This window comes from Gallinula chloropus, assembly GCF_964237585.1.
Source record: "Gallinula chloropus genome assembly, chromosome: Z".
Taxonomy (NCBI): domain Eukaryota; kingdom Metazoa; phylum Chordata; class Aves; order Gruiformes; family Rallidae; genus Gallinula; species Gallinula chloropus.
This window is the reverse complement of record NC_140089.1, coordinates 70,990,165-71,004,169: the sequence shown is the minus strand read 5'-3', so window position 1 is coordinate 71,004,169 and position 14,005 is coordinate 70,990,165. Positions and strand designations below refer to the sequence as shown.

The window sequence follows — 14,005 nt, the reverse complement described above, 5'->3', positions numbered from 1 at the left end:
GGGCGGCGAGCGAGGAGGGAGGGGGAGAGAGAGTGGCACCAATTTGGGAAAAGATTAAAAAGGATGTTGAGTCCCGGGGCTTCTGAAGTGCTCAAAATGCCCGGGCGCTGCTGAGGACGATGATCATAATAAAAATAAATTAATAAATAAAATTAAAAAAAACCCAAACAAAACCCAAAACCCAAAAGCCAAACCAAACAAAAAAAAAAAAAAAAAAAAAAAAAAAAAACACAACGCAGCGAGGTCAATCATTTACCAGTCTGCTTCTTAATGCGTGTGACCGCAGGTGGTACCGAGGGACATTGTGATTCATGCCCACTTTCAAAGCAGGACCAGGGCCCGGCCTGAGGCACCCAAACAACTGTCTTCTAATATTAGCACGGCTGTATTTCTGGATCTATTATAGTCTGTCCAGACAGATCCCATTGTAATGGGATCTTTTATTAAAAGATTAGCACTATCTCCTGCAGTTGGTGGAAAAAAATCTGTTATCACTGAGTTATTTGCAGTTGTGGGGAGGGGGCGGGCGGTGGGGGGAGCCGGAGGGCGGGAGCGGGGAGGAGGGGTGTGGGGAGGGCCGGGCGGAGGGCGCGGGCGGCCGCGGCGCACCGGCCCCTGACCCGGCACTGTCCGGGCATTCCTGTCTGCATACTTCGCAGTCTGTTGTGCTTTGGTGGCTCAGAAAAGCGAAAGAATCGAAATTTAAAAGGCAGCTTTTGAATAAACAATACCATTTTCCGTTAAGTAATCGTTTTGTATAAAAGGAAATATCGCCTACTCAGTTTCATTCAGCGGTGCCAAAAAATGTTATAAATGAGAGACCGCCAACTTTTCTAAGGGGAGAATAATGCCAGACTGTGCTTAATAAACTAGTGCCCTAGAAGTTCATTATCGATGTTGCAATCTTTTCTGATTCTGAAAGGAGACCGCCTACGTCGCCCCCATTCCCGTCTCGTCCTCCCGGGCTCCCAGTGAAAAGGCTGTCACTCGGGCACGGCCCTAGGTATTAAAACTTTTATTTGGTTCTTTTTTTTTTTTTTTTCCTTCTTCTCCCCCTAAGGTTTAGGGTTGGCCGGTTGGTTCGCTGGGGGCGGGGGGGGGGACACGGTGGTGGGGGGTTTTTTTGCGCCGAGTCCCGCGGAGCGAGCTGCGTGTCCGCCAGCCGCCTCCCGCCCGTCGGAGCCGCGGGGAGTGGGATTTACTCATAGCAGCCACTTCGCGTGGGGACGGCAGCGCCCCGCGGCCGCGGAGACAACCCCGGGCAGGCAGGCGCCGCTCCGCGCCCCTGCAGCCTCCGCACCACCGCGCACCCGCCCGCGCCGTCGTGGGGAGGGGGGGGGGGGGGGGTGAGGGAGACGAGGGGTCCCTCTCGCGCGGCCGCGACCCCCCGCGGGTCTCCAGCTCTCCGCTTGCGCGGGTGCGGCCGGCTCCGCTGGCGCGGGTGGCCGGGGCTCGCGCTGCCTCCCGCCGCTGCGCTAACGGCTCCGGCGGCTCCGCCGCGCAAGGCTGGCGTGGGGCTGCGCGGGTGCGCGCCCGGGGGTGCGCGCCGGTGCGCGCCTGTGTGTGCGTGCACCTAGAGCAGATCATTGGAGAGGGTTTCCAGAAGGTGGAAAATGTCACCTGATTCACACTGAACTTTTTAAATCTCCCCACCCCCGAGCAGACACACACACACATTAGGAGACCGCCCACCGCAGACAGCTAAGACCCCCGTATAGATTTAAAGAGAGACTGCATTCAGAGCCTGACGTTCATTCAATAGAGCGATCATAAGCAGGCTGGCTAGTGCTCGCTCCCTCTCCCTACTCCCCCTCACGCTGTGACTGTCTCGCTCACTCGCTGCTATACTGAGGATGTTAAATCAGAGAATCCACCCGGGCATGCTATTACTCCTGATGTTTCTGTGCCACTTCATGGAAGATCACACAGTGCAGGGTAAGACCAAGACTGTTTATTTGCAGATACGTTTCTTTATTACTATTGTTTTCTGTCTTTCGGGCACGGTTTAGTTCGCTTGGGGTGTTAAACGCCTCTCTCCAAGGTCCAACAGGACAGAAGTTAACTGTGGGCATGGGATTGCTTTGTGCCGAGGTGCAGAGGTGTCATTTAGGTTCCTTTCTGAACGGATCTTCGCACCGCTTTGCACAGGCACAGAGGACAGATGAGGATGTTTCTTGGTATTTATTGTTATCATGCTGCATGAATGAAGAGCAGCGTCGCGAGGGAACTTTCCCAGTCTCGGCTCCCGAATGAGCGCTCAAAGTTTGTTAGCAATGTAGCTCAGGTTTTTTTTATCTCGCCTGCCTGACGGAAGGAGAGGTGGTGATGGGGAGCCCCACGATTACAGCTGACATTTTTAGAAACCAATAAGTGGTCATTTTCCGGACATTCCTTTAATATTGGGATTTCCTCACACAGGCACACACACACACGGTGTTTTTGGTTGGGTTTGTGGGTTGGGGGGGGGAGTTGGTTTTTTGTGTGGTTTGTTGATTTTTTTTTTTTTTTTTTTTTTTTTGTGAACAAATATTAGTGTTGTAAATTCTCCTGCACGGAAGAGTTGGCTTAAGTAAATTGGTTTGGGGGTTTTGGTTTGGGTTTTTTTTCCCCATGTGAACAAAACAAACCCCAAACCTGATCTTGACAACTCTTAAGAGCCCTCTTTCGACACAAGGGAATATTGATTTTTAGTTTTGGAGCTTTCTTCCCTTATCTTGACCGTGTTCCAACCACAACCTGGATGTCTTACCATTGCTTGTTTTATAATTTTTTTCTTCCTTTTCCCCTACTACCGAGCTAGAGCGTAAATTAATCTAATGTAGGCGACTCTTAAAGACACAAAACTTTTTTTTTTAAGGGTGTTGTTTGTTCAATGATTTTTTAGCGGGGCTTGGGGGAGGTGCGGGAGGGGTGTCTTTCCCCGCGCCCAGCGACATCTCGGCTGGCCGATCCTGACCCCTCGCTGCGGTACTTTGCCATCGGAGTAAGGAGGCAGGATCGAGCCCTGTCTGGATTAGCACCAGAATCGATTGGTATTGAGTTGCTGGAGAAGTCACATTGGTTATTCACGAGAGACTCATCCCAACCAAAACTCTCCAGCTAAAAAAGGGGGAGTTGCCTAGACTAATGTTCTTGGCTTGACTCCACAAATAACAGGGATACTAGTTTAAAAAAAAAAAAAAGGGGGGGGGGTGGGAGACACCCCAACAAAAATCGCCACTCTATCCGGTTTAAGGACAGTGTACTTTCATCTGAAACGCTCGCGGGAGGGACGGCACCTATAACTTTTCTAACTTGATCGATTTTTAAAACTCTGTAGGGACCTCCTACTCTGCGTGCCCTTGTATTTTATGTACTTTGCTCACTTTTTGGGAGCTCTGCTGACTTACTTTAGTGAAGGAAAGACATTTGTTAATAGAAGCAGCAAAATGTAGGGATTTCGAAAGACTTCGCTAACAGCAAATGTTCCCAATTCGTGCAGATTGCAAAATGGGCTGGGACTGAAACTCTGTGCGGCACTAAAACAATGCTGCTGTGCAGCCGCGGTGAGGAGGAGAGGGCAGGGGGAGGAGGAAGGAATTTGCAAGCGCGATTTTCTTTTTATTCCCTTTTAAATGCACATCCTTTTCAAGCCTCTGTCACGTGCCGGCAGTGCTCCTTCTGCTCTACATATGGAATAAATACCCCGAAAAGTGCCTCGTCCTGTTTTAATCGGGTCTTTTCTTTCAGTATTTCTTTTTTTCCCCCGCTTTGATCTCTCGTGGCTTGTGTTTTTCGTGCGTGTTTTTGTTTGCTTGGGAGTGGGCTGGGTTGTTGGGGTTTTGTTTTTTTTTTTTTGGGGGGGGGGCGTGTGTTTCTTTGTGTTTTGTGTTTTCAGTTTGTTTGTTTGTTTGTTTGTTTTAAACCGCGCTCCCGAATGGGCAGGAGTAGCTGCGGGTTATGAAACGGGACAAATAAAAGTAAACAGTCTAGTAAAAGTCATTGCAAGGCGCACGTGTTGTGTCTGGGTCACTGGTGGCTGCCACTGATCCGGCTGGGTGTCTCCCCCCCGCCCCCCTGCTCTCCACACCCCCCCCTACCCCCGCCACCCCCTCCCCCCCACCCTCCCCCCCCCCCTGCAGCTGGGAACTGCTGGCTCCGGCAGGCGCGGAACGGCCGCTGCCAGGTCCTCTACAAAACCGACCTCAGCAAGGAGGAGTGCTGCAAGACCGGCCGCCTGACGACTTCGTGGACGGAAGAGGATGTTAACGACAACACGCTTTTTAAGTGGATGATTTTTAATGGGGGAGCCCCGAACTGCATCCCGTGCAAAGGTGAGGGGGGTGCTGGCGAGCCGCTCCTTGCTGAGGAGCGGTTCTGGGAGGGACTGGGCTGGGCGGGGGGGCGAGGTGGTGGGGTTTAAGGAGCTGCTGGGGGGCAGCGCGCTTCTCCAGTTTCCTGCGTGTGTGAGGCTCTGAGGGGCGTCTCGTACCAGCCCTGGGATCGGTGAGGGGACCCTCTCCGCTTCTCGGGCGCCTTGCCATAGCAGGGAGGAAGGGAGCGACCTACTCTTCCCCCTGCCCTCGCTGGCAGGGGGGAATTTCCTTCGGGTGGCGTTTCCCGGGGTCGGGGGGTACGTGCTTTCTCTCAGTGCTCTGGGGTCATGGGGTGTTGTTTTGTTTCTTTAAGCAGTTTTGACATCAGGTCTGTTCTTCATACTCAATACTAAACTGATGCCTCTTTCTTTCCATCAGAAACGTGTGAGAACGTGGACTGTGGACCTGGGAAGAAATGTAAAATGAACAAGAAGAACAAACCTCGGTGTGTTTGTGCTCCGGATTGCTCTAGTATCACTTGGAAGGGCCCCGTGTGTGGCTTAGATGGGAAAACCTACAGGAACGAATGTGCCCTTCTCAAAGCCAGATGTAAAGAACAGCCCGAACTTGAAGTCCAGTATCAGGGCAAATGCAAAAGTAGGTTTGCAAATCTAATCTGATCTCCCTCAATTGCCAAAGGGTGTGTGTCTGAGTGTAGGGAGGAGGAGCTGTTGGACATCCTTCCCCACAGAGTGATGTTCCAAATGCTGGGAGACACACTCAACAGACAAGGATTTAGCTGGATTGGGAGTTCCCCACAGTCTAGCAGCACTTGTGTCCCACCAGCTACCATGAGATGGGAAAATTTCCTCTAGCAGCCCTTAGATGAGAGCTGCTGAAAGCTTTTATCAGATCATTTGTTTCATTGTGTCACCTGTTCACTCCTTGCTTGGGCTCTGGGATCTGCTATTAATCACTGTGTGTTTCTGTCTTTATTTCAGAGACCTGTAGGGATGTTTTATGCCCGGGCAGCTCCACATGTGTGGTTGACCAAACGAATAATGCCTACTGCGTGACATGTAATCGAATTTGCCCAGAGCCTACCTCCCCTGAACAGTATCTGTGTGGGAATGACGGCATAACTTACGCCAGCGCCTGCCACCTGAGGAAAGCTACCTGCCTGCTGGGAAGATCCATTGGATTAGCCTACGAAGGAAAATGCATCAGTAGGTATCTCAGTCAGAGGGTAAGGGTGGGGGAAGCTTTCACCATCAGCAGTTTCAAAGTATCATGTGTGCAATTGGATTGATATAGTTAGGCCCCTGGGGAGGAGTAGAGTCTTCCAGCAGTCTGGAAAGCACCCCTCCAGGAAAAGGAGACCCAGGCTGAGCTTTGCCCCAGAAAAAAAACTGCCAAAGGGATGAGGGAGTACAGGGCCTAAGCCTGCTTCTCTTGCTGTTGCTGTGGGTGCTGACATTAGTATATGAAGGAGAAGTACCCACCATTAAATAGATGATGACATGGTTACAGTATAACAAGGTCTCGATATTCAGTGGATCTGGATTCCTGGAAACAATTGTCTTCAAGTGGTCTTGGCAAAGCTTGCTTTAACTTAATTGGAAACATCTGATCACTTTTCCCTCTTTAGAAATATTGCAGAGTTTGGGGATGGTGGGTGAAAATAGGAAAACACTCTCTGTACACTCTGAGAATTTGTATTGTGATTTCCAGAAAGGACTGATAGGGAAGCATGTTAAGAGGAAGCACCTTCAGGGCAGCCTCTACTCTAAAACCGCTGGAGAAATTCAGGGCAGTCTCAGGCTGCTTTTAGTTGGCATAAGTTGAGGTGAATTCCCTTTCCAGTCTTGTAGACAACTACTATGTGTGGGTTAGTTTAAAAATAATTGATTTAGAAATGCTGAATGTATTGGCAAAAATCTGCACTTACTGCTAATTTAGGGAGCTGAATTTCCACTGACATCAAATGGAGCAGGAAGGTCATGTACAATAGGCAAATGTAATTCTGTATTCCCAGAGCCAAGCTCTCCTGGCACAGCTGTCTTTCCTCCCCCACATATAGACAGGCAATGGTGTCCAAGGGACTACTTGCTTGAGCAAAATCAGCAAGTATCATCACATCTACTGCATCTGAGCTTTGTCTGTTCACAGGGGAAAGGGAATTCAGGGTTGTTTGTTGCTTTTCTTTTTTCTTTGTCTTTTCACTTACCTCTAGTATCCTGTCTGTATTTTTAGAAGCCAAATCCTGTGAAGACATTCAGTGCAGTGCTGGGAAGAAATGCTTGTGGGATTTTAAGGTTGGCAGAGGTCGGTGTGCCCTCTGTGATGAGCTGTGCCCCGAAAGCAAGTCAGACGAGGCCGTCTGTGCCAGCGATAACACAACTTACCCAAGCGAGTGTGCCATGAAAGAGGCAGCCTGCTCTATGGGTGTGCTTCTAGAAGTAAAGCACTCTGGATCTTGCAATTGTAAGTGAGATTTTTAACTCTGCAGACACTTAAATCTTCTGAAGCCAATCTCTAGGTAATGAAGACTTACACCTTTAAACATAAGAAAGCTTGATTTAGAGATTCAAGATGCTGTAGAGGTACCATATATATATCTATCATGCACGTGCTTTGATTACTGATAAAATGCAATAGACCTCCAACAACCAGTTGGCCTTCAAGTTGAGTTTTTTGGGGATATATGGACATGTCGTACTGTAAGAAAAGAGTGTGCCCTAGGATTGTAATTCTAGCGATTTTTTTTTTCTACTTTGTCTGCTCTCGTGTGCTTCGCTGATTGCTTTATTAACACCCGGACAAACTCTAACTCAATCCAAAAGAACAAGCCTAATGGTAGCACATAGGCACCTGGTTTGGCACAGTTGCCTCTTCTAACTCTGAATGAAGGACGCAAAGCAGTTAAACCTAGAACACAAGAGCGCTTTTGATTTGATTTCAGGAATCTGCCAATAAAACCTGAGCCATTGATTCTTCAGAACCTTCTGCAGTTATGACTTCATAGATTATGTATAAAAAAACCTTATTACATAACAGCAGATGCCAAAGAGCATCTTACTACAAGTCGCATAAAATGCAACGCTGTATTATGGCTGTTCAGAGGGCTTTGAAAACATGCACTGAGCTGCTTCTGCGCTGTTGTTGTCCTTATTTAAACAACAGCTCCCCTGTATTCCCCCATCTAGCCATTAATGAAGACCCAGAGGATGAAGAGGAAGATGAAGACCAGGACTACAGCTTTCCTATATCTTCCATTCTAGAGTGGTAAAACCTCCATCATTATTGGAACAGCCATTGGGCACAAAATCAATGTCCATACTGTAAATAAGTGTATGCTTATTTATTTTGGGGAGAAAAAAAAAAGTATACATATAGTTGAGTCTCGTAGACCTTTATTTATACTGTGTCATGTTTTATAATTTATACATAAAATGTCTGGTTGACTGTACACCTTGTTTTTTGAAGAAATTTATTCGTTACGGGAAGAGCAGTGTTATTTATTGTGAGGTCTCTTGCTTGTAAAGTAAAGCTTTTCTTTTTTCTGTAAACTATAAAAGTCCATTCCTTAGAGCTTATCCACATGATCTCACCTCTTTGTTCCACTGATGTTAACTCTTTTCCACTTAACAACTTGCATGTTGGTTTCTGTTATGTTTATTTATTGGATTTTCTTCTTGCTGGTTCTGTACATAAAAGATCCCTCGGGTTTTTGTTTACAAGGAATCTTGACTGACCAAAAGGCATTGTAACTGGCTTAAAGTATACTTCCAGGGTGCAGTGAGGCGATCTTTAAGGAAACTTCTTCCACTTTTCCCTCCCTCTGATCACATTGTGTACTGAAAGTGATCTCAATGTACTGAGCATATATACTGTACTATACGAATTTTGGACCCAAAGAAATCGGATTATGAAGGTTGTTAATAGCTACAGGGCTAACTGTAATAAGAATAAAGGTTTTACTGTTTTATTTTTTGTAACAAGCATAAGTGTTTTATCAGGTGTTTCCTATAAGATGGTCTTGCAGTACCACTTTCAAAGTTTTCCCAATCAGTGTGTCACTAAAACTTATATCAAAGCTTTATCAGTTCAAGTTTCTTGCTTTTCATAATACTTTTTTTCTGATGCAATTTTATATTTTCAAACATGGCGAGTTAAATATAAATTCATTTAAATATATAGTTTTGTACTTTTCTACCATGTAAATGTGCAATGTATATAAAAAGTTATAATGTGTATTTGTAAATAAATGATGAGTGAAAAAATAAAAAAATGGAATTTTCCCTAGAGGAAGTCCTTAGTTTTTTATTTTAGAGGGTTCTGGGTCTCTGGTGCAGAGAAGACATGTTGGTGGGGAGGGAAAAGGAGGCTTGTGCATGACTACGCAGTGGAACACACTGGTTAAGTCCAGAGCTTTAAGCTGACACTCATTCTATAAACACACACCCACCCTCTTTTTTTTTTTTTTCAAACATGAGCAGCATCTCAGTTCACTGTTAATAACTAATTTTAAATCCATGTGCAGTGACGGAGGAGACTAGGCATTTTATTTCCCTCTAAATAAAAAGTCTGTTATTGCTTGGACATCTTTAATTTCTAGGAGGTTTTGAATATGCATTTGAATATTTGCTAAGCTTCAGATCCATGTTACTAGGGTTGTATTGCCATTTTAGGTTACCAATCAATAAAGCAAAACATGGCCTACTTGCCCAAATTCAAGATGTGTAACAGCACAAAAGACAACAAACGAAAAGTCTTAATGACAAACCATCAAAGAGCATATTATCACTTGGAAGTTATTTTGTCCCAAAAGGAATGTTAATTCAGAAGTTCTCTTTGGTGAACCTACGTGCAGACACAGCACACCTCTAGGAGTAGATACTAATACAATGAACTGAGGAAAGGTAACAGCCATAAGCATAGCAGGGACAAAAATCCTGTTTTATGCTATAGGGGATATGCTGTTCTCCCAGTTAAGGCCCCACTTACCAAAATTTCTCTATTATACGGCATATAACTATAAAATACACTTAATTACATTATTCAGTGGTGTTCTAAATACTTTGCTGAACTGAGTTCTGAGAGCACAAGTTGACTTGCCTAACCCACTTAAATACAGATCACATTTGAAGGCTGTTCCTGCTACGAAAGGAAGTATATTTCTTACTATAAACTCTCATTTGTTACGGGTTGTTTAGCATCACCCAAAGCAAGTGCAGTTTATGCATCTATGAATACATAAAAATATAAAAGTACACATTTATAATAGTATATTCAAAATAACAGAAAAAAAATTTCCCTTCATCCTCCTGTTGCTTCATGTAGACAAATAGTCTCTTTGGAAGGAAGTACATGATGAGAGGAGCAAAAGGAGCAGGATTTGGTCTCCTGAGGGAATAGAACCCAGAATGAAAGAACAAGGGCTGCAAGAACAGAGGGGTGGAAAAGAAACTTATCAAAGAATCTCTCAAGGAACCAATAAACACATGACAATGACATAGAGACAAAATGGTGGTTAATAGATGTGGAGAGTATCAGAGGAGATTTTTCTTAAGTTCAGATAGGTGCCAGCTACTTAATTTCCAGCAAAACAACAACATTAAAAGACTCTTTTTAATTGTAAATATATTTACATGTCTTACAGAGAGACTGTAGCAGAGCAGGATTTCTGGGTTCTAATTTTATGTCTTGCTGCTGGATCACAAAATAACTTGGAGAAAGTCACTGGCAACCAAATTAAAAAAAAAAAACAACAAAAATGCCAGGAAGTTGTATTTACACATGTACATGTGTGTGAAATGGCCACCAAAATTTACATCAGGCTTTTGCTGATAAAATTATCAGAAAGTTCTGCTACTTCCTTTCCCATTGTTGTTATTTCTATACAGGAGGAAATCCTGAAACCCAACTTGCACCAAAGCCTGCCTGTGATGTACAGGTGAGGCACCTCCTGAGAGGCTCCATGAGGTTGGCATCTTCTGAGCATACCTAACATACTAGCCTTGCAATGAAGCAACAACAGCCCCAGAGATTTTCTCCCAGAAACATGTCCGGAGGTTGTGGCAGCACGACTGCCAACATTTAACATAATATCATACTTGTAGATGAGGCACTTGTTCATGAAGTGGGAGATGCAGGTTCGCTGACAGTCTCTTCCTGAGGAGATCTTTCCCACATCTCCTGAGCGCACCCACCATCAACTCAAGGTGAGGCTCAGGTTGGAGAAGTGTCTGTTGTGCATGCTGAAGCCATACTTCTCTATTGGAGAAGAAGCAAGATTCGTGGAGAGAGGGTAATTTGCAACCCTAATAGGTGCTCCTTTTGAAGAGGAAGTCCTGGGTTCTTGCCCCAGGGGCTGCCTACACATTTCACATTAGTAATTGAGTAACATACATAAAAAGTGCTTGAAGCAGGGGCCAGAATCCAGGTTGCCTCCCCTCCTCCTTCACCAAATAGGTAAGTGCCTCCATCCTTGAGCTATAAAATCATGCTTAACTCTCTGCTTAAGTCAAGATTACAAATCTCACATCTTTCTGTACGCTGAGTCATAGTTACAACAAGAAGGGATTTATTTTTCTCATCCTCTCTTCTAGGCTTGTACATGGGGAACTTCCTGGGAAGTGGAAATACAAACTTAATTTCCTCAGTCTAATGGAGGTTCCGAATCCATTTTTTCTACTTCCTGTCCTTTTTGTGTGTTTTTGGTTTGCTTTGGGTTTGCTTCCTCACTTAATGCATAGGCTACCCTGGATGTTGTTTGAATGAAGAAACAGAGATATCTTGATGTCTAAGTACAAGAAGGTGGTTTCCAGATCCAAAACCATCTTGCACAAGCTCCTTTTTATTTTCAGAAATACCTCTTTCTCCAATGTTTTCTGTTGTCTGGCATACATATTCCCCCTGCTGTAAATCACATTTCTGAAACTCCTAGGTCACCACAGAGTACACTTTGGTACCGAATCCCAGGCCTGTGAACTCCACTGACAAATGCAGCACGGTAACACAGAGTTGAGTGTATATGGCTGGAAACAGAAACCCATATTCCGGCACTTAAGTCAAATCAGCTTAATTCCAAGAGACCCAGCTTGAGGCATTCGAACAATATGAATATTGCCTCTAAAGCCCTGGTTCCCAAATGTATTTCCCTGTGCAATACATGCAAGCAAGACTACACAATTTTGATCACACTCAAATGCATTCCTGATAGCTGTGTTCATATGACATACTTAAGAACATATCATGGACCTCTTTTTGCACCTTTTACCTCTTTGCTTGCTTTCTGCCTGCTAATACACCTCAACTAAAACTACATTCCAGCCTCTCAGCAAATTTCAAACAGCTGCCATTTTTTTTTCATGACATAAAAATGTTTCCTTCTTTCCCTCCAAATGGAAATCAGGTGAAATTAAATTTCAGTATGCAGTGCTGTTCTCTAGGCAGTGACATTTTACTATACAATGAATCACCAGCACAGAAACATCTGTATCTTATCCCTTTGAAGAACTAGGATTCCATGCTTTCTGGTGAAGCATAACATTTGTACATAAACCAAGGGGTTCACAAGGTATCAGATTTTAAATTCATAACTCCCTGAAGATAAGGCAATTACATTTTTTGTTTGATATTCCTGTAATTCCAAGGCCTGTCTGACCCATTATGGCAGCATAAATTTTGCAGGTACTACATAAAAATAGTATGCATAAGTTGATTTTTTTTTTTCCTTCCTGATAGATATAAACACATAATGGATCCTAGCAGCTGGATCTTGCTCACACTTATTTGGAATTAACTGTATAATTCACATTCATTCATTACTTCTAAACAATGTGGCCAATGAAATTATCCTACATTGGAGAAATGCAACGTGCAAACAAGGTGTGAGCCATAATGTTCAGCTCAGAGACTGATGTGGAGTTAAAACCACACATAAAGCTCATTTTCCTGTAATTTACAGGTACATTCTTTTGATCTCTTAATCTTTAAATAGTTTTGTTCAACTTCACTATGGGATTGTAGAGCACTGAATGTGTCAGAAAACTGAGAAGGAACTCTGGACTTTGATAATAGCTAATCAGGCCTACCAGATGCTACAGGATAATGAGTTTACCGAAGAGGTCCAGTTTAGATCCAAATGTGCAAAGGTCTCTGACTTTCCAGCAGTGCCACTCAGTAATAACACCTGAACCTCCCAGTGCCCCAGTGAGATACACAGAACTCCTCAAAATGAAACTACAGCACTCACATTCAGGAACTACCTTTTAGTCACCTGGTTTTAGAACTTCTGCAGTATTTTAAAATGAATATTGGAAGTGTTTTTCATAGCCTGACAGAGCTTCACAGCAAAAGCAGCACTTTTTAAAGAAGTCATTCTTACACTGTGTAGCATGGTTGTATGCAAAATTACAGTTTTATGTAAGAAGAACAGTTTTAATATATTTTCCAGGCTCCCTTAGCAATTTGAAATACTCTTATTCAGACAGTACTGTTCTGATCAAACTTTTACTGAAGTTAATGTTATGTTCTTCATTTTAAATCACTTCATACTTTAGAGGCACTTGGAACTACAAGGGAAATGTTGATGGCTGGCCATTGTTAGAAGTGTCTTTGAAGATACTAAAATGTGCTACCATTTGACTTCTGAATTAGAAGCATTGCTAAAAGAGGTCACAGGGCAAGACTTGTGGATAATCCAGATAGGTAGTTATGCAAGTCCTTGGACAATCCTTGGTCAATGTAGACAAAGGTGGCAATGTTGACAAGCGAGCCCAGGAAAGGAAACTTGAGGGATGGAGCTGCTTCTGTCTGGAGAAGGGAAGGCCTTGAGGGCACCTCAAAGCAGCCTTTCTCACCTACAAGCAGGTCATTGTGTTGACAGAGCCAGGGTCTTTGCAGCAGTGCATGGTAACAAGACAAGAAATAACAGGCATAAGTTAAGATAGGAGAAGCTCACGGTGGATATCCAGCAAATGATTTGACATCTCTTCCAAGCTGAACTATGCTATGATCCTCTGAAGAGGGTTGTCCACCTATTTTAAGTCCTAAAGACTACAAAATCAGAACAGAATGTCCATTTAAAGAAGAAACAGTTCCCTCAAGAAGTATTCAAGGAACAACCATATCACCACAGCTGTTGGATGCAATTATGAACAGGAATAGAGACTGTTCCCTCTTTAATATGTCTTTTCTTTCCATGATCCTTAAGTGGTCCTAACAGTTCCCATAAATACTATTTTCCCATTGATTTTTGTGAAAATTTTTGCTGTTCAAGTAATGCAGCATCAACTGAGTAGAACATGTAGTGGAGAAAATGCAAGCAAGTACAGAAAAGTTTCTGTCTGTATTTTTAGAGTGAATAAGATGAAAGAGTGAAACAGTTAAAGTGGAGTTTAAAACTATTGTATTGTTCAGATTTTCAGTAATTATTTTATTTTTTTTTTTAGGACTGACAATAATTCTCAAAGAGACAATAACTAGTACCAGCTAGATTGGTCAAGACAGCAAGGAAAGCAAAAAAATAAAAAACCCTAAGGCAAGACACTTGGAAAAATAATGGATAATGCCCACTGGAGCAACTAAAAAGAGCCCTGAAGGGATGTTTCCCATAATCTTTTCCCCACATACAGATGGTTTAGTCAGAGCAATTCAAATCCTTGTTTCAAACTGTGACTCCACCAAAAATGCAAAAAGCCTAA

The 14,005-nt window shown here is 43.9% G+C and overlaps 1 protein-coding gene across 1 annotated transcript; it reads left to right on the top strand.

Annotated features, from left to right (window-relative positions):
- Window positions 1–1,853: 1,853 nt before the first annotated feature.
- FST (follistatin) lies at window positions 1,854–7,584 on the top strand (the record flags this gene model as incomplete). Its single annotated transcript, XM_084278563.1, has 6 exons — window positions 1,854–1,935; window positions 4,122–4,313; window positions 4,734–4,952; window positions 5,297–5,521; window positions 6,549–6,779; window positions 7,502–7,584. The coding sequence occupies 6 exons, from the start codon at window positions 1,854–1,856 to the stop codon at window positions 7,582–7,584; spliced, it is 1,032 nt and encodes a 343-aa protein (XP_084134689.1).
- Window positions 7,585–14,005: the final 6,421 nt, after the last annotated feature.